This window comes from Centropristis striata, chromosome 13 (assembly GCF_030273125.1).
Source record: "Centropristis striata isolate RG_2023a ecotype Rhode Island chromosome 13, C.striata_1.0, whole genome shotgun sequence".
In the NCBI taxonomy this organism is placed as follows: domain Eukaryota; kingdom Metazoa; phylum Chordata; class Actinopteri; order Perciformes; family Serranidae; genus Centropristis; species Centropristis striata.
Genome location: NC_081529.1, coordinates 13771785 through 13795344, shown reverse-complemented (window position 1 = coordinate 13795344; position 23560 = coordinate 13771785). Strand labels below are relative to the sequence as shown.

Genomic DNA, 23560 nt, shown 5'->3' with positions numbered 1-23560 from the left:
ACAGCTATTCTGGAATACTGCCAGGCCCCAAATTTGACCTCACATTTTGGAGATTTGATTTTTTATTATTTGGATTCGACTTGGGTTTTTCTTTTACAATATCAGTCAAAACATGAAAATTCTTTACACATGAGCCAGTGTCCTCTTGGCTCGGTTAGTAACTAAAAGGTAAACTTTTGTCCACTGTGTGTAATCCAGAACACAATCTAGAGACACTTCCCACAGATTGCTTCTCTGTGCTGACACTTACTCTTTATACATAAAGATAGTTATGTTAGTTTGTATTTCAAACTGAGAATTATAAAAATTAGGCCTCTAACAGTACAAGACAATTAGGGCTATTCATATTTTTTCTAATTATTATCATACTTGTGACAGAAATTAGTAAAGGGTTTAATCCAAAATTATGACCTTATTGAGTTTTAATTTTTTTTGTCAGAAGAGTAATCTGAAAACTTTTCACAGACTTAATTGTAAGGATAACATCGTTATCTCAAATAAGAAAAGAAAGAAGAGGATATAGAAAATTATATTGCAGGTTAAAATGCAATTTGCTTAAAAAAAGGAGACAACAAATAATTTATTACATCACAAAATGTTGACTGAAGATTTATGTAATTTGCAACTATAATCTAAATGTGACTTTATGCCTGCATTATCAATGTTTCAACATGTATTTTGATGTAGCATTGCTGAGTGTTACATCTTTTCAAGTACCTCAGTTTAAAAGTCATATATTTATTATCAATATTATGTGCAGATGATGATGATGATGATGACGACGATGATGACGACGACGATGATGACGATGGTTATCACAAGGGCTCTGTGTGCTCATATTGTGAATTCTGTGAGGTATGTATAGGTGAAATTTAATGTCGTCATTCGAGTTAAGCCAGAAAACTACACAAACCTTCACAAAATTCCAGTAACATCTGAACTATAACATTATTATGCATAGCTGGACATGTTTCATTACGTATTGAAATGGAAGTAGTGTAATCAGTGTTGGAATGTAACTTTACTCAAGTACTGTACTTAAGTACAATTTTGAGGTACTTGTACTTTACTGGAGTATTTCAATTTTATGTAACCTTATACTTCTGCTCCACTAAATTTTGAGGCAAATATTGTACTTTTTACTCAACTACATTTAGCTGCCAGCTTTAGTTACTTTTCAGGTTGAGATTTAACATTGACATTTTTTAACAGTAAGAGTATGTTAAGTAGTTAAAATAAGCCCTACATTAAGAAAATGAAAATGCTGCTTACATAAAAGCATCAATAACAAAAATCCAATAATATATATGGGATATATAAAACAATTTGAGTGGGTTCATTCTGCATAACAAGTTATTTTACGTTTGATACTTTAAGTACATTTTGATGCTGATACGTTTGTACTTTTACTTCAGTAAGTTTTGAATGCAGGACTTTTACTTGTAGTGGAGTCATTTCACAGTGTTTTATTGGAACTTTTACTTGAGTAAAAGATCTGAATGCTTTTTCCACCACTGGGTGTAATCAGGCCATCTACACATGTCCACTCTGTAGGCTCTGTTATGTATGTTCCTGTCTTAAGATTTCTTTCTAACTAATTGTGTCATTTTCCAGCACTGTGATGAGTGTGACAAATGTCCTTGTAAAGAGGGAGACAAGTCTGAACACTGTGACGACTGCAAGGTGAGAAAATACACATTATATTACATTTAACTTCTAGTCAGCCCATGCTCCCCTCAAACCCCAAAGCAAAGGGAAATCTTAATCACCTTTGTTAAACATAGTAATACAGGTACTCTCTCGAACAAGCTGAAAGATGAACATGTGCTGTTAATTAATGTCACACTTGACAATTTTTTAAAACTAATTAGAATAAAATGAACATTATGTGTTAAGAAGATAACTACTGGTGACCGCAGGTGCCCTCTTGACCTTGCCTGAACAACCACAATCACGTAAAATTTATTTTTTCCCCCTTTGGCACCATGTCTGGACAAATGGGCAGATCTGACCTTTGACCTATGACTTTTGGTGATAGCCTGTCCCACTAACACAAGTTGACAGCAGGTTGGCATATTTGGTTCTGAATTAAATATCTTCTTTAAAAAAAAATATGGGATGGATTACTGTGACATTTGTTGCAGATATTTATGTTCCTCTCAGTATGATTTGCAAAATGTTTGGTGGTCTTCTTGCACCATCATCAGGTCAAAATTTCAATTTTTTCCAGTAGCACCTGATATGTATGTTATCAAAAGATCAAATCAGTTGTCATCCCCATAAATATTGGCCAGTCGGGGCCAGCTCCACCTTCCAGTAGGTTTAGCAGGTCGTTGTCAGTGGACTGCCAATGGACTCCCCCAAAATACGACCCAATGTGTCGTTTATGATGGAGGGAAAAATCTGAGTTCATTTTTCAAACATGACTTAGTTTTTTACTTAGTTTTATCATGAGCCAAGCATTTGACCTATATTTTCTTTACTGGTATCCATACTTCTAAGATATAAGGCAAGGCAAGGCAGGACCTATAATAAAGGCATATATTCATGTTTTTTACATACATGAAGTATGACAGTGTAGTCTCACTTTGAGAAGGAAGCGGGATAGGAACAGACAACTCCAGGGTCAGACAAATGGATAGGGGTTTCTTGTGATACAATAGAAATGGTTTCACTTATTTCCTCTATTCATTGCTTTTATTCTTGTCCACAGATGTGCAGTTTCTGCCATGTGTGTCCTGCTTGCCAAACTCTTTGCCAACCAGGTGAGTAAATCAAAGCTGTCACAGAAAAAAATAGAGTTCTACCTCTGATGACAAATGTTGCAGTTTGTTCACACTTGCTTTGTCTTTTTCTATTAAGGCGGCTTTCTTGATGAAGTAACTGGATCCATCTATAAGTAAGTCATATTTACAACTCACTATAACCTGATTAAAGATAATGAATTATGGTCCGTAACCAGTGGTGGAAAGTAACTAAGTACCTTTACTCAAGTACTGTACTTAAGTACAATTTTGAGGTACTTGTACTTTACTGCAGTATTTCACTTTTAGGTAACCTTTTTCTTCTACTTCTGTACATTTTTAGGCAAATATTGTACTTTTTACTCCACTACATTTAGCCGACAGCTTTAGTTACTTTACAGGTCGAGATTTAACATAAAATATATGATCAATTTAAAGTGATTAGACTATTAAAAATTGAATCTTATAACAATATATGAAGTAATTAAATGAGCCCTGTCTTTATAATATTAAAACACTGCTTACATAAATTAATCAATACACATAATCCTATAATATATTTAGAATATACAAAACAATCTGAGTGGGTCCATTCTGCATAACGAGTATCAGTACTTTTACTTTTGATACTTTAAGTACATTTTGATGCTGATACTTTTGTACTTTTACTGAAGTAGCTTTTGAACAAAGTACTCTTACTTGTAGTGAAGTAATTTAACAGTGTGGTATTAGTACTTTTACTTAAGAAAGGGATCTAAATACTTCTTCCACCACTGCCCATAACGTCTGTTTGTCTCTCCATCCACAGGACTGTAGCTGACGTCTTCGATGATGACGATGATGATGATGACAACTAAACCCAACCATAACTTGCCACCATGTGGCCCATCCAATATGTTACACCTTCATTTTCATTGTTATTTTTGCCTTTTTCCTTGAGAACATTTAATGTTTGCTCACCAATGACTGAATATAAAAATTTTCAAGGAATAACGAAATATATTTGTGTACTGTTGTTAACTTACAAGTCTAAGTCGTACTTTTGAGTAAAATAAAAATATTTAAAGTCATATTTGGGATATGTGAAATAAAAAGGGACATTTTCACCAAGTGATTTATTGATTTGAATATGCTCACTAGACTGAAATATTTCCTGGATTCTACAATAAGTCAACATGCTGTCAGAAAACACATTTTACTGCAATTTTGAAAACCCCAGGAACAGATGGACCTGAGACTTAGAGTTAAATAAAATACAATAAATAAGTCTTGTGACTTTAGACTTCACTTAATCTCAAAATATATTTTAACTCGATCTCAACACCCAAATCACTCTTGGCCTTTTGATTTGGAATTATTTGATATAATATAAATTCATCAAGTTTGCCAGCATGATAATACAAATCAAAATACATTTTAAACATTAGAGCATCAGTGGTGGAATGTGACTAAGTATATTTACTCAAATACTGGCCTTAAGTACAATTTTGAAGTATTTGTAGTGTTGAGGCAAATATTGCACTTTTCACTCCATTTAACTGACAGCTTTAGATACTTTTCAGGTTGAGATTTAACATGAAAAACATGTTTAATTTAAAGTGATGGGAAATTGTTTTAAATGAACCCAACAGTATATTAAGTAGTTAAAATTAGCCCTACCTTGAGAAAATACATATCAAAACTAATACTCCAATAATATATTGGAATATATTTAACAATGTGAGTGGGTTCATTCTGTGAAACTAGTACCTTTACTTTTGATACTTTAAGTACATTTTAATGCAGATACTTTTTTACTTAAGTGGTATTAGTACTTTTGTATGTTAAGTATGGGAGTTAACTGGTACATTAAATATCCTGCGACACAGCTATCTCACATGGTATAGGCCCAGAAACAATTGCACACTTGCAGCAGCACACTTGTGGTTATGGTTAGATTTAACTTCCCGAGTGTGTGCAACCTGAATGTGTGCAGCACCTTGAATCTGGTCCTAAATCCCAACTACATGCTGATTTTAAGTAGGTTTCTATTATGTAGATGGTTCAAACTGGAAAAGTGCTGGTTTACAAAAACCTATAAGTGTAATGTTAATAATCACCATTCATTCCCCAAAAGGAAATTGAAGAGAAGCTCACAGCTGAAAAAAACAGCAAAAAAATAAGTCGAGGTTGGCAGTAAAGGAAAAAAAATCATGGAAAGCAAAACACAAGTATTAAATCTTAGGAAAACACTTTGATGTCTCTTTGTAGTTTAATAGGCAGTAGCTTTACAAAATCGCAGCTTGATTTACATCAACACATACACATTCATGTTTTAACGATGAACGAAGTATCTGGATATCGAGTTTACTATACGAAAAGAATATACTAGGACATTAGTATGTACTGTGTAGGAATTTATCTGTGATAACTTTACAGAGCGTGTTGTTCCTCACTGGAAACTGGAGCACCACGTTCACACCAGCACCACACCTGTTGTATTAATATCAATTTATTTTCTTATTTTTAAACATGGCATTTTTGGTTTGAACAGGGCCTACAGTATGTGGTGGACAGCTTTCTTGTCAGTTACATATGGTTTCTATTAAGGGGTACACACGTGAATAGGCAGGGTTTCTTGAGTATACAGAAATCCGAAAGAACCCACATACAGCTTCAACAGAATAAAAAAAACAAAGGGAGATAAGTAGCTGGGTCATATAAGGACTATACAGAGTTCCAAAGTGACTGAACAGTAATACTATGCAGACATGTCAGCGGGGCTGTTGTGTTGGTTTTTATATGGATTTTGCACATGCAAAAGGACAAGAACCCAAGACCAAGACTCAAAGAAGATGTCGGACCACCAAGGGACATGTCAAATACACGCATTTTGTCGAGTGACTATGGCACAATGCATCACCATGCCATTGCACGCAGACCCCATGAATGTGAGACTTTTTAAATACTGTTAACGCATCAACAAGAAAAATGACAAAAAAAATATGACAGTTATTAAAATGTTGCTGCATGGGGAGCATCAAACTATTGTACAGACTCCAATTCAAACAGCAAAATCTGTCCTCTACGAAAGACAAGCTAACACAGGAAGGCAAGGAGGGGGGAGACGGACTTCTAGCGCATCCGGTACTCGGACGTCTTCGACACCTCACACAGTTGCCCCTTGAAGTCAATGTCTACGGTGAAGTCCAGGTCCCTCTGCAAACCAAACGGCAACAAATCAGACAGGATGCACACAGAAATACATTGTTCAATTCAAATCCAGCAAGTTTGAAGGAGCTTACATTGTTCTTGATGTTTGGCTTCATGCTGATTGTGCCAAAGATCTCTTCACCAGTCTTGACGGTCAGGTAATCATCCAGGTAGAAGACTGTCTGCTTCCAGTGGGTGTAGGGAGACTCTGGGCCTGTAAGGAAGGAAATAAAGAGTGTGAATACAGTCTGCTGCTATAACAGAACAGCACAACAGACCAAAGCAAAACCTGGTTATAAAGGGGCGAGTGAGTGAGAGGGGCTAATATTGAGCTAAATGCAGCCAAACACTTAAATTTCAAAAAAGGAAAAAATAACTTAAACAAACAAACTCAACAAAAAAAAAAAATAATGCAATATTCATTAAAGCTACGGTTAACTTGTCACTAATACATGATACAGCTCATCTGAACAAAAAACATGGTGCCTCATCCTGGTGCCCCTAGTTACATCTGCAGGATTTCACCATGACTGAATGATAGCCAATCAGAGCCAAGAAGTCGTAGCTGCTGCTGAACTGTGAATCAAACTATCAAATCCTCACATTTAGCAATATACTGGAATCACACGAAACTAGACAATCTAAGAATCTATAGGCACCATGTGCGTCAGGATATCATGTCGGGAAGTTGTTGAAATAAAGCTGCAAAGTTAGGGTCTCTTTTTTTCTTCATGTTTCATGGTGATTCTCAAGGTGGTCCTGTGACCTTGGACATCATGCTATCTCAATGAAATCAGGCTCTCTGGATTTGCAAAAGTCTCCCAGCGATAGCGAGGGTTTTAGCTACATGCTAAAGACACTGAAACCAGGTTTGCTAGTCCGTTGCGACGTTATTTAACGGACACAGCCGAATCAAAGCTTCAGTTTATCAGTTCAGTTTGACAGAATACCTTGTTGGTCAGTCTGTGGGTTTTAAATAATAAAACTGAAGTGAGATGAATAGAATTCTCTTATTAGACAAAACAATTATTGATTAAATTTAATTTTGTGGACACAAAATGCAGTTTAACAGTTAAATCTCAATATATTGTATCACAATACTCACAATGCTTAAAAACGCAATATCATTTTGTGACTCAATATAAATTTGTATCCTGGGGCCTCTGGTGATTCACACCTCTATTATACTGTATAATAAATCTGGGACAATATCTTTACTCCAATTTTGATATTAACACGATACTTATGTGATGATACCATATAAGGATTTATAGCAATTTATGGTTTCCTTTCTCTCCCCCCACTGTAGGAAAATGTGAAATCATGTACATTGAAAACAAGAATTATCACACTAAAGCATCCGGTGTTCCAGGATCAGACTCCTACCGCTGAGGTTTGTACTGGTCGAATTTGAGCTGCCAGATGCATTAAAAAAGGTCTTTAAACCATCTGTAATTCTCCATTTTCTTGCTTCAGCAAAACACTGCATACAGTTAGCTTCAGAGTCAATGGTTACCATAAAAAGAAACCTCTCCATCCCATTAAACATAATTATTGATTACATTACCAGAACAACAGTTAATATTCTCACTCATCAGAACATATAAACCACCAATAAAAACCCCCAAATATTCTACCCGAGATAATGAAAGTATCATAAATCAGGCATGTCGATCTTATAAAGTGACTAAACTAAGGAACTATCAGAGTTCTACAGAGCCATAAGACAACAGGTGTAGTGTATGTAGAAAGAAGGCAGACTGACTGGTAGAGAAGCCGGTCCTCTTGTGACAGCGGGTGAACTCTATGTTGAAGTAGGTGACCAAAGCGTGGATGTAGTCGTTCCTCTTCACCTGCAGGCAGAACGGTGAGGTGAAGGTCAGGTCCTCCGCCTTCACTGTGTAGATGTCCACCTCCTAAACAAACAAATCCACAAGCATCAGATTCCATACAACACCACTCTCCCTGTATCATTTGAGAAGCAGAATATCAAACAAAATTATTCCTCTGCGCACCTTGATGAGACAGGCGCTGCTAACCAGCTGCTTTGGGTCCACCACGTCAACCAGGGGTTCCTTGATCGCCACCTCCTTAATACAGGACATGTTGAATCCGTACACGTTCTCCCACCCTGTTGTGGACACACAGACCAGTCAGTTCACTGAAAACATTACTTGTCAATAACAGCCAATTGTGTCCAGGCCTGAGTAGTGTCTAATGCAGGGTTTCCACCAGTGTATTGTTGAGTTTTTCAGGACGATATTTTCCAAGAAACTCTCGCAATGACTCGTTGATGTCGTTTTAGGACCATTTTATGCCACTGATATGATATTGGAGCATAATAATCCAAGTACATCCTTTTACAACAGGAAATCATTTTTAAATCTTGACAATTTTAAACATTGGAATTGAACTGTGGAAAAGAAATATTAATACATCGTAAACAAATAAAAAACAAACTATAATCAAAAATAAAATAGACTCTCAGGCTCCGTTTACAAAAAATACAAAAAGATAAATATTTTGAATTATATTATAAATAACATACAGCTGGAATTGCTCCTTGGGAAAGGCTGAGTGACAGGAGAGGGAAAGAAGCAGTGCGGCTGATGTAAATAAACATGCATGTAAACGACTATATATCGAGTCCAGAAAAAAAACTATCGTGTCCATTTTATATATCGTATGATAAGTCAATATAGTAATTATCGTGACAGGCCTATATAAATACCCCCCACAACATTAAAAATAAAATAAAAACATGCAACTCTGCTATTGAAATGACAATTTAATGATTTTAACTGATGACAATTTTGAAGAATATGGACAGCCCATTTGAGGATGGACTAGATTGTATTGGAAAGGGTTGAACTAATCAGTCAAATTACTGTTTGCAATAGGAAACCTGTTGGGAACACAAACACAATGTTCTTCCTCATTATAGAGCTGAACACTACTGGGCTACTGAGAGTTTCTCACCACCGTATTATAGACGACCAGCTCCCGATGGGAATCTGTTATCTAACCCAACCTGAGCCATGGAATGGAAGACTACTCACAGTGGATTTTGTAGTCCTTGTACTGCCTGTCTTCGATGGCGGTGACGTAAAGAGTTGCCCTGTCGGGGAATATGAGACCATCTGGTTTCTGTTGGGAGAGAAATTAAAGAATCAGACTCAGTTGTGTGACAACTACTGCCATTATTGCAGGTGGACAAACAATCTTATCTCAGGCATTTTAGGTTGAATGGAATTACACAGTATACATTTTAAGTATTTTGTACGTAGTAGGCTAAATGTTCAGTTGCAAGTCAGAGCAACATGTGTTATGTCACAAACACTTAAAATAAAACAGGGGTTTTCTTCTCCGTTTAACAATATAAAGCTGAAACTGATGTAAATGATATTATATTCAATAAATATCTTATATTAAAGAAAAGGAGGACCGTTTCTGCAGTGTTTCCTCTAGGATTTTTTTCAGCAGCGGGGGTAAAGTGTCATTGGCCCCCTGGATGTCCCCCGCATGTAAATATCAATCAGCAATTTAGAAAGTATAAAAAAATGACACTAGATTGCAAAACAAGCTGTAGAACCAGTGTTTCCCACAAAATTTTAGACTGATGGGGAGGACGCGAACAAAGTAGGGGGGTTTGGAAAAATGTTTTGCCCTAAAAGCCTGAATTTGATGGCCTTTCACACATTCTAATGCCACTATTCCATCTTAATCATTGCATATTTTAATGAATTGTTGTAAAAGGAGAATAAGGGTTCTTCTATATTTTAAATAAGGCATCATATTTTGACAGTCTTGTAAATTTTGTGGTGGACTCTGCCAACACATCCATGTGCTCTTATTTTGAAGGCATTCTTACCGTAAGCTTAGTAAATACATGAACAAGGAAACAAGTGAAACTTTAAATAAATGTAGCGGAAACCTTGTTCTGACTATGTTCATTTAAGTATTTATGTTGTGAAAGAAGATTTTTTTTAAAATCTTACAGTTAAAAGGAATAAAGTTTAAATGATTCAAATGTATAGCCATAATTATATCAAATTGAATAAATAATATTCCAGAAGAACCGTTTATGTTAAGACACACAAAAGGAGAGTGTCACAGATGCACATACGTACCAGCCACTTGTCCCTGGCATAAATGACTGTGTTGAGCATGGACTCATAAAAGAGGCAATAGCCCATCCACTCTGAGATGATGATGTCTACTCCATCGACGGGCAGATCCACCTCCTCTACCTTCCCTTTGATAATAGTAACAACTGAAGACACAAGAAGAAAATGGCAGATAAAGATTAGGTTACACTAGCAGTGAAATTAGTATAAAGGCATTTGTAGAATTGGTTTCTTGTCTTCCCTGGACACAGTCCAAAAGTTAAAATTCATTACAATGAGATTCAATGAAATGTTCTGTTTCAATACATATTTATTTCCATTCAGCATTTAAAAACACTCATTGTGATAAAAAACAAACAAAAAAAAAACAACAAACAAACTGCTCTTCAGCCAGCATCAGTCCCGCCCCCACATGATCTGTGTGCTGAACTCAAAACTAGTAGCCTGTGCAGGCCGGTCAAATGTGATCAAAACACATAGTTGCATTATTACGTTCGGTAGCCGCAACCTTACATAAGCTAACAATAATAATAAAGTTGTTTTAATCACAAAAAGCTTATCCGTGACGAAAAACTTCTTGTTCCTAAACACAAGCAGCTTTCAAAATAGGAGCACAGTGTGTTAACAGAACCCACTACATAATTTACAAGAAGACTGTCAAAATAAGATGCCTTACATAAAACATAAAAGAACTCTTATTCTCCTCTACAATATTTTATTATATTATATTTTATATGCCCCCGGACCAATCTAAAAGCACCCATATTCATTAAAGAAAATTAATTTAACAAAAAAGAAAAGAAAAAAGATTCAACTCATTAAATGTGATCATTTACGACAGACTTAAAATATGACAACAATGTTCAAACCATCATTCCAAAATGTGGTGTTGCACGTGTCACAAATGTATTCCATTAACTCACCATCATCCAGCTTGTTGGCCTTGACAATTTTCACAGCGTAGTCTGAGATGCTGCTGCACTCGATCTGTTAAGACAAACCCAAAGACCGACATTTAAATTCACACTTTTTATGCCATTTTTAAAAGAAGCAATGCCACTGGACTACTGGTGCAATTTCTAAGTCGAGCTAGTCCGGAAAACCACTCAAATAGATTAGTTTTGATAGAGCTCAAAACGTACCCCTATAACCTTCTTGGCTCCGGCTTTCGCAGCAAACATGCAGAGGATGCCAGTCCCGCTGCCCACATCCAGCACCACCTTGTCCTTAAACAGATGCGTGTTGTGGAACATGGAATTGCGATAAGTCATCGTGCGAACCTCATCTTTCAGCATCTCCTACAGCGGCGATAGAAAAGGACAGAATAGCAGAAGGATTAAGAGAGCTCAAGAAATAAACGGTTTGATATTTTCAATATGAAAGCATTGCCATTTGTTTAATTGAAAACAACTTACCTCGTGGATGCCAAAGTGGGCATATGAATCAAAGTAGTAGTCCTTTGACGTCATATCCTCTGCAGCAGGCTTGGCTGAGCTCTCCCCCTGTGACACCTCAACAAAAGAGAAACACAGTCACAACTTGAAGTAAGCCTGGGCTTTGCTACTTGATTTAGAACTCTACCAGGCTCAGAATTCTAATTAAAGTACTAACTGAGTGTATCAAGAATTGCACTCCAACAGCACCTCCTACCACATCTCAAAAGTGACAGGTAATTTTATCATACACAGAAGGCATCTGCAAATTCTAACCTAGGCATAGTAAACTAATCGAGAACTAAACCTATGAAATGATCTGTGATAAGATACATTAAATGTCAAGTACATTATCCAATTATTGGAGCTTACTTTAACAAATTCTCCCTAATAGAGATCCAATTATATCAGGATCAGGCTCCAAAACTTAAATTAAATAAATGTGTATTAGAAATGTGTAATGTGTCCCGCCTTGTACGGGCAGCATCTTTATTATGAGGGATGGCTGCTCCAAGCCCAGAATTTAACTCTAGGGCTCCAAAACAATACGCTCAAGTTTGTATTTTCACTGTTGCTGTCCTCCAGTTTTCTACTGAGCAAATAAGGCCTGCCACCATTTGTTTTATCGCAGTGAAGAACGATGTTCTGGTTTTTTAAATGGACGGCAAGTCAGTCATGCTGCTCTCAATAAAGAAAAACAGTTAATTATTGTGCCTGCCTTTTGTTTTGCAGATGGCTCTCAATCGACAACCATTTTGCAACAAAACAGATTTAACTAAAGCTGCAAGCAGCTATGAATGGGCCCTTGCCATGTGTCGGGGTAATGACAGAGAAAAACACATTTGTGTGCATAAAGTGCATGGTGATGAAAATATGGATTGCACATTTTATGTAGTGCTAGAAAACAATTATATGCCATGTTGCTGTAAATCATGTGTGGACCACACCATGAAAAAGTAATGTAAATTGGATTATTTTAGCCATGTAAGGCCTTCTTCCTGTTGCCAGCAGGTGGATTAACATAGGTTCGAGAAGTCTTCAGGCATGTAAATTTAGGACAGATTGAACTATGTAAAGTCTACTTCTAACTGCTTCCTGTGTAATGGGGAAACCAGTGTTCCAAATTAACCAAGTACATTTACTCAAGTACTGCAATTAAGTACTGTCTTGAAGTACTTTTACTTTACTTAAGTATTTCTATTTAATGTAACTTTATACTTCTACTCCATTACATTTAGCCGTCAACTTTAGTTATTTTTCAGAATGAAATTTAACAAAGAAATATATCAATTTAAAATGATTACACATGTTTATAAATTAAAACACATAACAGGGGTTAGGGGACAGTCTCCATAACAAGTAATTTTACTTTTGATACTTTAAGTACATTTTGATGCTGATACTTTTGTACTTTTACTTCAGTAAGAATGCAGGACTTTTACTTGTAGTGGAATAATTTCAGTGTTGTATTAGTACTTTCACCTAAGAGATCTGAATACTTCTTCAACCACCCGGTGAAAAAAATATATATATCATTAGATTCTAAACTACTTTTTAAAATTAACGGTGAAAAGTAACATATTAGCTTAAATGTTGAATTTAATTGAATATTAAACAGACCACAAATGCACAAATGTGGTCTAACTCGTTTGAAAACCGTTTGCATGTGCCGGTTTAAGGCCCGATGCGTATGCACGTGTGTGCACATGATCAGGATGGTACCACCTCCCACCGCCACATTTTAACCAGAAAAAGTAGAACTTGATCACACATTACATAAAACTCCACGTTTCTGAATTTTATCCAGGCCTACTATTTTATCATTCAATATAAAACACTGAATGAGTTACTAGTTAAAATAACGCTTTTTTTTCTTTACCGGCATATAAAGTCTATGCCACTATTGTTATATACCAGCAGCCACTTTTAAATCTCGGCGCGACATGAGATCGATTTTTATTTTTTAATTTAAGTGTAATTGAATAGCACAATTGATACGCGTGTGGTCTTTAAATACCTTTTAGCCAAGTGATTAACTGTGCTGGGTCTGAGACTACCCGAGTTTTCATTGAATGAGGCCAGCCTCCCACGCAGCACAAAAGATGGGAGCACATGGTTGATAGTACTCTGATGAGATTTCGGCCTTCCTTTAAGATTGCCAATGATCATCTCTAAAACTTCCACAATGTCTTCCAGCGACCCATCAAAAGTCTCTAAATTACATCTTATCGCCGGAGGTCACTTAATTGCCAGTCCCTTGCCCTCTTGTAAAGCCAATTAACAGGTAACTCCTGGCGTTACCTAACGCCGTTTAGTTTTTTTTTTTTTTTTTTAAGATGCTACGCTATGCTATTCATTTGTCGACGAACAAATCATAACTTTAAGTCAGTAAATGACCCCATATAGTAAAAAGATCTTCACAACAGTAGAATGTGCTAATAGCAAACAAACAGTGAAACCAGGAGAGGATGAGGCAGCATCCGTACCTGAAGTAAGTTATTAAAGCTAACTCTAAGCCAACACGTTAGTTCCCATGCGGTCTCAAAGGCCGGCTGGCTGGCTGTCGCACCAAGTAAAACAGCATTTCTGCTAATATCAGTCGCTTAGACCTACAACGTTGGCCCTCAAATGATATGGTCAAACACACACGGAATGGTTAAAGCGCACAAGTTTATCCAAATTTGGCTACATGCGAGAAATGTCTAAGAGTGAGCGGCAACTGCATCACAGAAGTAACAGTTCACGTTAACTAGCTTAACTTAAAATGGACACATCACGAGCCTTCGCTTATGTAATAAAAAAAATCAAACTCATGTTAAGACTGCGTGGGAACTCACAACACATTTCCTGACACATTTAACTCCGTGTGGACAATGTAAAAAGACAAATTTGAGATTATTGCTGTTCCTATTGTAACACCGTACCTCCATCCTCTCTGCTGGCGCCGCCATTTCGATCGTCTGTTTCTTCTTCTTCCTCTTCTTTGTGTTTTAAGGGAAGCTCGCATCCTAAGGGTCGCACTACTGCCTCCTACTGGAGCTAGGGAACTCCTACAGTATCCAGTTTTTGGCCCTGCTCTCATTGAAGCTGACTACGATGAACTATGTTGCAACGTCACCCTTTGTTTAGCAAAACTTTTCATCCACAAGAATAGAGTGATGAAATCACCCCCCAAATTTATTGTCTTCATCAATGAATTCAAATTGTACTTAAAATCTCTTAAAAATTCTAACAATAACAAAGGCACAACAATTATATGATATCTTGAAAAAAAATCCCACTGAAACGAACATTTAGACTGTTTTATATGTATTTTATTTTTTTCTGTTTATTTTTGTATTTATTTTATTTTATTTCAACTGCTCTGAATTTACAATATTGATGTTATTATTATAAGTTTTGCTGTTGATTGATGTTCACCTAGCATTCTTTCTACACTTATGCAAGGTATGTACTGTAAAAAAACGTGCCAGAAATGTTTATTTTTGTAATTTTCAATAAAGCATTGAAATAGAAAAAAAAAGTATATGAAGCTGACTGAGCATGATTCTTTTCTTGGTGTTAGCAATAGTGGAAAAAAGTATTCATATCCCTTACTTAAGTAAAAGTACTAATATCACACTGTGAAATTACTCCACTAAAAGTAAAAGTCCTGCATTCAAAACTTACTGAAGTAAAAGTACAAAAGTATCAGCATCAAAATGTACTTAAAGGGCTTAGGGCTTGGCAATATATTTTTAAATGTGATATGGATTTAGACGATATCGCATATATGTATATAGTTCATTTTTTTCTTTCTTTATATATAAATGCTGCCCTTACTAGGGTGTGTCCTATTTAGTTATTTTGTAATGTTCGTTATTCTTTTCTCATATAAATATATTTATTTCAGAAAATGATTGGCCTATTTAATTTCATAGGCTATTTTTATTTAAGATATTATTTTTTATTTTAATGTGCACTTTATGGAGCTTTGATTTTTTATTTTTTTTAAAGGTACACCTGTTGTTATACAGAACTTATGTTCACTTAAATAAACGGTTTCAATAAAACTACTTGTGACATGTTGTACTTGGCTTTGACTTTGACTGAACTTTTGCCCTCATTTTGCAATAAAAAATATTAGGGATATATATCATATATAGATATTCAGCCTAAATATATCGGGATAAGACTTTTGGTCCATATCGCCCAGCCCTAATTTACAGTAAAGTAAAAATACTCATTATGCAGAATGGACCCACTCAGATTGTTATATATACATTCCAAATATGATATTAGATTATTTGCATTGATGCATTTATATCAGCAGCATTTAAATGTTGTAAAGGTATGGCTCATTTTAACTACTTAATATCCTGTTAAGTGGTTTAATTAAAAAAAAAAAAATCTAATCACTTTAAATTGATCATGTTTTTATATTCAGTATGTACCTGAAAAGTAACTAAAGCTTGCAGCTAAATGTAGTGGAGTAGAACTATAGAGTTACATAAAATGGAAATACTCAAGTAAAGTACAACTACCTCCAAATTGTACTTAAGTCCAGTACTTGAGTAAATGTACTAAGTTACATTCCACCACTGGGGTTTAGTGAGGTTTTGTAAATGCTCGTTACTCCTGCCCCTGTTTATCCCTAATCTTTTACTTTTATTCCATCCTGTCCTGCTATGGATCTATATATTTCCTGTAACTAACAAGCACATGCTCTTCAGTTTATGGTACCTAACAATGATCACAAAAAATATTCTTATTTTATTTATTTTCTTAGCCTAGTCATGATAGTCTCCACTTTCCTCCTCTATTTCTCACAGTACCAACTCGGTTTTAAATTTCACCTCTTACCTACTGACCCCAGTGCTGCTGCCACTCTTTATTGATTTTCTTCCATAAAATACCCTTTCTGTCCCATTTTGAGAAACTAACAGGTGAGTTTTCTTTTTTGAACAAGAGACATATTAATGTGACGCCTGAATGAACTTGGTTTTGTTTGTTTTCTTAGGAATGTGGACTGTGAAACTAAATTGCCCTTCTGGGATTAATAAAGTTATTTGGCTCTTGAATCTTTATTTATAATGATGTTGAAGAATTGTATGTAGTGCTCTGAAAAAAGAGTAGTTTGGTGGTTTAAAAGGGCAATCTAAGTGGAAAGAAAGCAGTAAATGTGCTTGTGTTTTAGCAGGTTGTGGTCATTTCATCTCAAGTAGCCTACAAGCTCAAATCTAAGTAAAAAGTGATTTAATTCATCACTCTTAAATAATTTAAAATTTTATAAACATGCTTTGGACATTTTACAGAATTCTGTGTAGGCTGCAAAATAACAAAAACAGTGAAACTGACTTACAGTTTAATTTTGTGTTGTTTATTGATTTTTAATGGATATTTATTTTATAGAGCACTACAACATACACACTTTTGCATTGTTTTCTTTGTTGTTGCTTATGCTTGTGATGAATATAGAAATAGTTAATATTCAAAACCATCTTCTATGTGTGATTTGATAATTTTATAATAATCTCTTGAGAATTCAAACATCTTCATGAGTACAGGTGCATCTCAATAAATTAGAATATCATAGAAAAGTTTATTTATATCAGTAATTCGATTCAAAAAGTGGAAATAACACATTATATAGATCCATTACGCACAGAACGAAAAATATAATGTCTTCATATGTTTAATTTCTTCTAATTATAATGATTATGGCTTACATTTAATGAAGACCTAAAATTCAGTGTCTCAAATAAATTTTAATATTACAAAAGACCAATTTTAAAAAGTATGTTTAATATGGTAATGTTGGCCTCTGAAAGTATGTCCATCTTTATGCACTCAATAGTTGGTTGGGGTTATTTGACTTGAACTACTGGAAATGTACTTTTCCATGATATTTCTAATGTATTGAGATGCACCTGTATACTGGTAGCCTTATCGAAATTAATAAATATGCAAGTAAGGAAAAAGATGTGGTCATGTTTGTAACTTTAGTTTTTAAAAATAATTACCTAATAATTACCACCTGCCAAATGTCAGTGCACGTGACTGCTATATTGCCTAAACAACTCACGCACACACATACGACGTCACATACAACAAAACAAACAAATCACGTCTCGTCGCTGGTGTCCAAGGTCTCTGGATTGATATTTGTAACTTTATTGCAAGCAATGTTGATAAAGATTTTAAATTGTTTTGGAGTGATGTACTATTTGGACTCTTTGACTTTAACAAAAATAAAGACAAATTCAATGAAATATTTATTATAAACCTCATCATACTGATGGCGAAATTTAATATTCATAAATGTAAATTTGCTCGAAGAAAACCATCTTTTGTTGCCTTTCACAATGAGCTCAGGCAGTACATCGCTTCTATTAAATTCTCCAACAACCAAAAGCTATCAAAACAGTTGATATTTGTGAACTATTAAATATATTACTGTAAGCTCTCCTCCCCCCTGGCGTAGAATAAACATATGAAATGCTTTTGTAATGAATTATATGTTTTTTATGTTTGTGAAACAAAGTTATAATAATAATAAAAATAAAACGTTTAAGAAAAAAAAAAGTCTCGTCGCTGGTCAAACGTGTTATCCAACCTCCACCTGTCCCGCTTTTAATTTTTTTTTTTTTTTAACAATAAACAGTGTCCCTCATTTCTAGCCATTTCTTGCTTAATCCGTTTTCGTTCAAAGTACAGGTAGGTTTTCGGTTTTGATGACAGTGGATCGGGGCTGATATCATGGCAGTACATGCTGGGCTATAGGGAAGGAGCGTGCGCGTGCACGGGTGCGTCGCGCGTTCACGCTGTCGGATCTGCTGTCACGAGCCTTATCCGAGCCGTGGAGTGGAGCTGGAGAGCAGGACGGACATCAATTATACAGCACATTTATTGACCAAATTAAGAGAGAGACGGGCTATAATTTCATATCGCTGGTTGGCTTTTAAGCCAGTCTTCTGAGTTACTCCGGTTAACCGGTGATGTATTCCAGTATTTGAATGATATTGGTAGCCAGCTAGCTAGCTGTGAAGCTAGCTTTACGGTGCTTGACTCGAAGTAAACTTAGCGCTAGATTCACGGACGTTATTTCCAATAACACATCTGACTGCATTCATCTGAAAGACATTGGAGTAGTTGTTGATTTTCCCTTTGAATTAGTATAGTAATTGTTAGCGTAAGGTGTTATGCGCGTCGCTTCTAATCCTAGCTAGATAAGGATTGAATGAAATAACGTTAGCTTCCCAAAGCCAGCGGAAACGAGCCAGTTAACACGGATAACGTTAACTTATCCTGCTGCGGGTTGATCCACCGCCATACAGCTAATCTAGCAAATGCTATCTGAGCTAGCCACCCACAAGCATACAGTGAGCTTGGCAGGCATCAGTCAATCATAAAGGTGAAGCGAGCTGCGAAGAAGCTAGCTACTACTAAACGTCAAGTTGGCCATCTTCCACTCCAGTCCAGTGTAAAAAGCTGACCGACGTCAGTTCATTTCTACGGATAACGCTAAGGCCGGAGTGAGGACAGAAACCTGCAAACATGCCGGCTGTGTCGAAAGGAGACGGAATGCGCGGATTAGCCGTTTTCATCTCGGACATAAGAAACTGTAAGTGACATTTTCTGTCATTCTGCTCACTGATTTGTGTCATTTATCGGTTGACTGGTTGTTACGTTACCCTTGTACATGCTGTAGTGAAATGACGTGGGGGGCACCAAAGCAGAGACCGCTAATCCCCTGTCGGTGCCAATTTTTTTTATTAGCCTCCAACGACCATTGTAATAATTGTCATAATGAATGCCTGTCACATGACCGTTTTACCACTACTGTTGCAACGGAATCAAGAGACTGAAAACGAGGCCTTTGGTTTTTGAGTGTTGACTGTGGCTTTGGTCAAACTGAGACCAGAAACATCTGTACGATATTAGAAATCCAGATGTCCAAACTACTCTGGAAACGGAGGTTCATTTCACAGTTGAAAAGCGGTATACATGTCATTATTGAAAGCTAACAGCATGGCAGTCATAACAGCAATATATTTGACTGCGGGGACACAGCTCTGTACACTCAACAAATACTAGAAGCAGGAGAACTAACTAGACCTCTCTTCAGACAGAAGTCCTGCCATAAAACACTAACCAACCTAGTGAATAAGGCATCATGAAATATATAATTGGTTATTAGGGGTGGGAATCACACTATTCGGTTTTGGCGGCTACAATGCCATTTATTTTTTTTATCTACTTGATATAGATTTTTTCTCACTGTGTGACTATAGCATATTTGTAATGATCCTTAATGAAAATAAACACATACATATAATAGTTCGTTCTGTTTATTAGTGTTTTATATGTAGTTTATGTAAAGCATTTTTTAATCAATAACTACATACAATTTTTGCTTTCAGAGTACAAGTAAGTTACTTTAGTAGTGTAATTCAATACATAATAAGGGGTTAATGTGTCTGTTTTTTTTGTTTTTTTACTTTTTTTCCTGACTGAAATGTAGATCAATGTAAACACTGATGCAAGGTGTCTAACTATAAACTCAAAGTACTATTAAGTCCAAACTGCACTCTGTATTAGCATTTCAGTACATTTATTGCACTGTAAACTTTTTATGTTTTTTTGACTGAGGTTCACTTTGTAATGCTTAATGTTTCTGAGAACAGACACTTCAGTCCTGCTGTGTGCTCCTTTCGTTGTTAGCTCTCATTCTAGTGATTGTTACCATTGTAATAGCATGAGAAGGTACGCTCCATTGTAGTCAATGCTCTGTTAACTTTATGACAGAGTGACTGTTACAAAGGGTTTTCCCCAGTAAGAAGTTGGGCCCGGTAGTATTTTTTGATGGAGCCAGCATTAAGGTAGAGTCGTATAGTTTCTTACTTAACACAACAGAATCATGGATGCAGGACTCTTAACTAACCTTCTGCACCATCTTCCCAGAACCATGCGGATATATTTCATTCTGAAATGTACGGTCCAAAATTGTAAATCTTCTTTCTATATCACCATAAGTTAAAAATTTCAATTTTCATTTCAATAGTATGATTTCATGTTTGTTTTGATGTTTAAGTTTTTTTCTGTTTAAAGTAGTATTTGGCCTCATTTATATCCACATGGAATATAATTCAGATCTGGTGTGTTTTCATGAGTGCTTGACATAAAGGGTGCGTTGGGTTGGGACCCTATGAATAGCATGATTTTGCATAGGGGCCACAACAAGTTAGAAATGGCCCTGCTAGCTGGCATATTAAAGATGTAGAAGCTGTCATGGGGAGAGTCTTTTGCATGTTGAGCTGCGGAGTTTATTCCTCCTTGTCAACATAATGTTCACATGAGTTATCACAGCTTATAGCAGTTACACACCAACCACGATTTTTTGTTGAAAAAAATGTGAATTGAAATGTATAAAAACTTGATTTATTGATTCTTATGAAATCTTGCACCCCGATCTGCACCATTTGTGCAGGGTTAATATATTTCGGACGGACCTTGATTTGAGAGAATTTCAGCCTGTGGGCGGGTTCAGACCCGAGGCAGGGGGAAATGCTGGCTGGGAGCGGTGCCATGTGTGGGGCCTGAACGAAGCAGGGTAAGCTGGCAATAGAATTGGGTTCAACAGCCTCTACGGAAATGATGGCTAAGGCAAAGAGATCAAAGAGGACATTAACGGAGAAAGCTTAACAGACCGTGTCTCTATTAAGTAATACTACCTTCTATGACCAACTAGTAACCAACATGTAACTTTGGCAAGTGCATATCAGCTACATTACCATCTTTATTGTATCGCAGCTGCTGGGTGACGTCAAGCCATACACTGTAGCTTCTCTGTCTGTATACGTTTTTCTTGTGTGAGCACAGTAAATGAAATGCCTTGCTTAAGGGTGCTTAATGCTCATCCATCATGCCTTGAAAATGAGGGTGTCCCTTAAATTAGGTCAAGGTGATATTGTTTTTATATTGCATTCTGACAGCGGGATGGGAAGGACATTTTTTTTTTAATTGAATCCACGTTTCCATCCCTGTTCATTTAAAAGAGGTACAGCAATGGGAGGTGCAGGTGGAGGCACAGGTAGTGCCTGTGAGACCAATCACGGTGCTGGACAACCCCATGATCAGCAAACCGATGGGATTTTACATTTACATTGGGGCTATTAAATGTTTTTGGCAAACAGTGACATTGGAATTAAATGCTGAACTAGTTGAGTCTGTCTTTTTATGTTTAATGGCAGCATTTTGGGATTTCAAGCATCAATAATTAATTATCTGAACTGTGTGCCTTCATATTATTACAATAAAACATTACAAATCTGCAGGCTACTGTACTGAATAGATATTTAATAAAACATGCACTACAGGAACACAATGGTTTGCTTGTTATTAGCTGTTTTATGTTGAGGAAAAGACAAGTGTTGTTCCATGTTTAACACAGTGTAAATTTTTGAAATAACAACTCTGACACAGTGGACTTATTGAACAATTCTCTGTTGGCAATGGCATTCATAAATCCAGCGGCCTGTATAACATTGAACTAAGAAGACCTTGAGATGAAGAGAGAGGACTTGTTTCTGTCTAATATTATAGCGTGATGGTGCCGTGTTGCATTTTCCACAAACAAAAACCTATCCAGACATAGAAGCTACAATGTATGGCTTGAAATTGACAGCAGCTGTGGAGCTATGAACATGGTCATGTAGCTGGTATTCATTCATTCATCATCCTTAAACGATTATCCGCACTTTGGTCGCGGGGGGCTTGAGTCAAACCCAGCTGACATTGGGCGAGAGGCGGGGTACACCCTGGACAGGTCGCCAGACTATCACAGGGCAGGTGTGGCTGATATGCATTTTCTAATGTAATAAGCTGGTCACAGAACCTAATATCGCTTACTCTTTTAATAGCAAGAAGACCAGTTCGCCATCTGTCCACAGCCTTTTCTTTTGCGTGCCAGTGACTCATGTTCTTTATCCGGTGCAAAACATTTAGGGTCCAACTGTATTCATTATTTTAAATAATCAATAGATAAAATACTGTGTCTGACAGTTGTGTCCTTGTGCCTGTGAGAGGCCAATCTGTGAGTGTGACTGACTAGTGCTTTTGGAGCTTCTCAACCCGGAAAACGATTTAGCAAATTTGCCATCGATTTTCATAAAAAAATGTTCACCTGCTGCTGCTGGTTCCTGCCCATTTGCACAATTATTTGTTGCTGTATGTTTTCATTGGTGTATAATGTTTTGCTAGTGTATTTATTTATTACTCATAGATCGTATGTTTTTATGCGTGTCATGTTTGTATCTTATATACTGGAGAAGCCAAAGACAAGATAGTCGAATCTATCTATCAATCTCTCTTAAACATAAAATATTCTGAATCTACACAGTTGATTTTTCACCTCAAAAAAGTGAAAATGAATGCTGTCATACTTTCCTTCAGGTTACCAACCGATTCATTCTCAGCTTAACAGTGTGCCACAAAAAATGGCGTTTCACAAGCAAAGGAGAACACAAAGCAGTCAAGAAAAGCCCAATGTCACTTAGTTTGGTGCTTTACTTGATTTAAGCAGAGTTTTTGGGCACCTGCTGGTGCTGTGAGGGCTTTAAATAATACATCTATTCTTTGATTTTTCTTAAGGAGATTTATTAAAAGCTGAGATGTGTGTGTGTGTGTGTGTGTGTGTATATATATATGTGTATAAAACGCTATGTAAAATCTTTTTCTGACCCTGCAAAGATTTAACTGAGATTGGCAACTGAGCAGGGCTCCATAAATTGAATCATTGACTCCTCGTTTCTCTACAAGTTATTCTTTTTAAACAGGTGTTTTGATCATTACTGTAATGTACTTTATATTGTATGCGCTGTTTTAGGATCTTAGTTGTTGTTAACTTGACTCTTTCAGTTTACCTGCATCTCTTTGATACCTGCATTTTTTTTAATTTAATTTATTTATTTTAAATAATATATCTTTCAAAAATGCAATAATTTAGTAATGAAAAAAAGATAAATGTATAAAGAACCGAGTAAAGGTCGGATTTGAAAACATTTCATCACATCAGACGTCAGTT

General features: G+C 36.2%; 3 protein-coding genes across 6 annotated transcripts in view; 2 read left to right on the top strand and 1 right to left on the bottom strand.

Moving 5' to 3' along the window:
* The window catches only part of LOC131983130 (secreted acidic protein 1A), a 7391-nt gene extending 3731 nt beyond the window's left edge, over positions 1-3660 (top strand). The window contains exons 2-6 of the mRNA XM_059347749.1: positions 761-855; positions 1615-1683; positions 2714-2765; positions 2863-2899; positions 3553-3660. Of these exons, the coding sequence (XP_059203732.1) occupies positions 761-855; positions 1615-1683; positions 2714-2765; positions 2863-2899; positions 3553-3601 (302 nt within the window). The 3' untranslated portion in view covers positions 3602-3660. The remainder of the gene's footprint in view (positions 1-760; positions 856-1614; positions 1684-2713; positions 2766-2862; positions 2900-3552) is intronic.
* Positions 3661-4976: 1316 nt separating this feature from the next.
* On the bottom strand, positions 4977-14465 carry prmt1 (protein arginine methyltransferase 1). 2 transcript variants are annotated; one of them, XM_059347743.1, is made up of 10 exons: positions 14421-14465; positions 11479-11574; positions 11206-11361; positions 10987-11050; positions 10067-10209; positions 8996-9083; positions 7952-8067; positions 7702-7852; positions 6029-6150; positions 4977-5942 (listed from the first exon to the last, which is right to left on the bottom strand). In XM_059347743.1, the coding sequence occupies exons 1-10, from the start codon at positions 14445-14447 to the stop codon at positions 5859-5861; spliced, it is 1047 nt and encodes a 348-aa protein (XP_059203726.1). In that variant the 5' UTR covers positions 14448-14465; the 3' UTR covers positions 4977-5858. The 2 variants fall into 2 exon arrangements, with proteins under 2 accessions (XP_059203726.1, XP_059203725.1); XM_059347742.1 differs by having other exon boundaries at positions 11479-11565; positions 14421-14462.
* Positions 14466-18311: 3846 nt separating this feature from the next.
* Positions 18312-23560, top strand: part of ap2a1 (adaptor related protein complex 2 subunit alpha 1) — a 32469-nt gene continuing 27220 nt past the window's right edge. For all 3 annotated transcript variants that reach the window (XM_059347764.1, XM_059347763.1, XM_059347762.1), the window contains exon 1: positions 18312-19099. In XM_059347764.1, the coding sequence (XP_059203747.1) occupies positions 19033-19099 (67 nt within the window). In that variant the 5' untranslated portion in view covers positions 18312-19032. The remainder of the gene's footprint in view (positions 19100-23560) is intronic.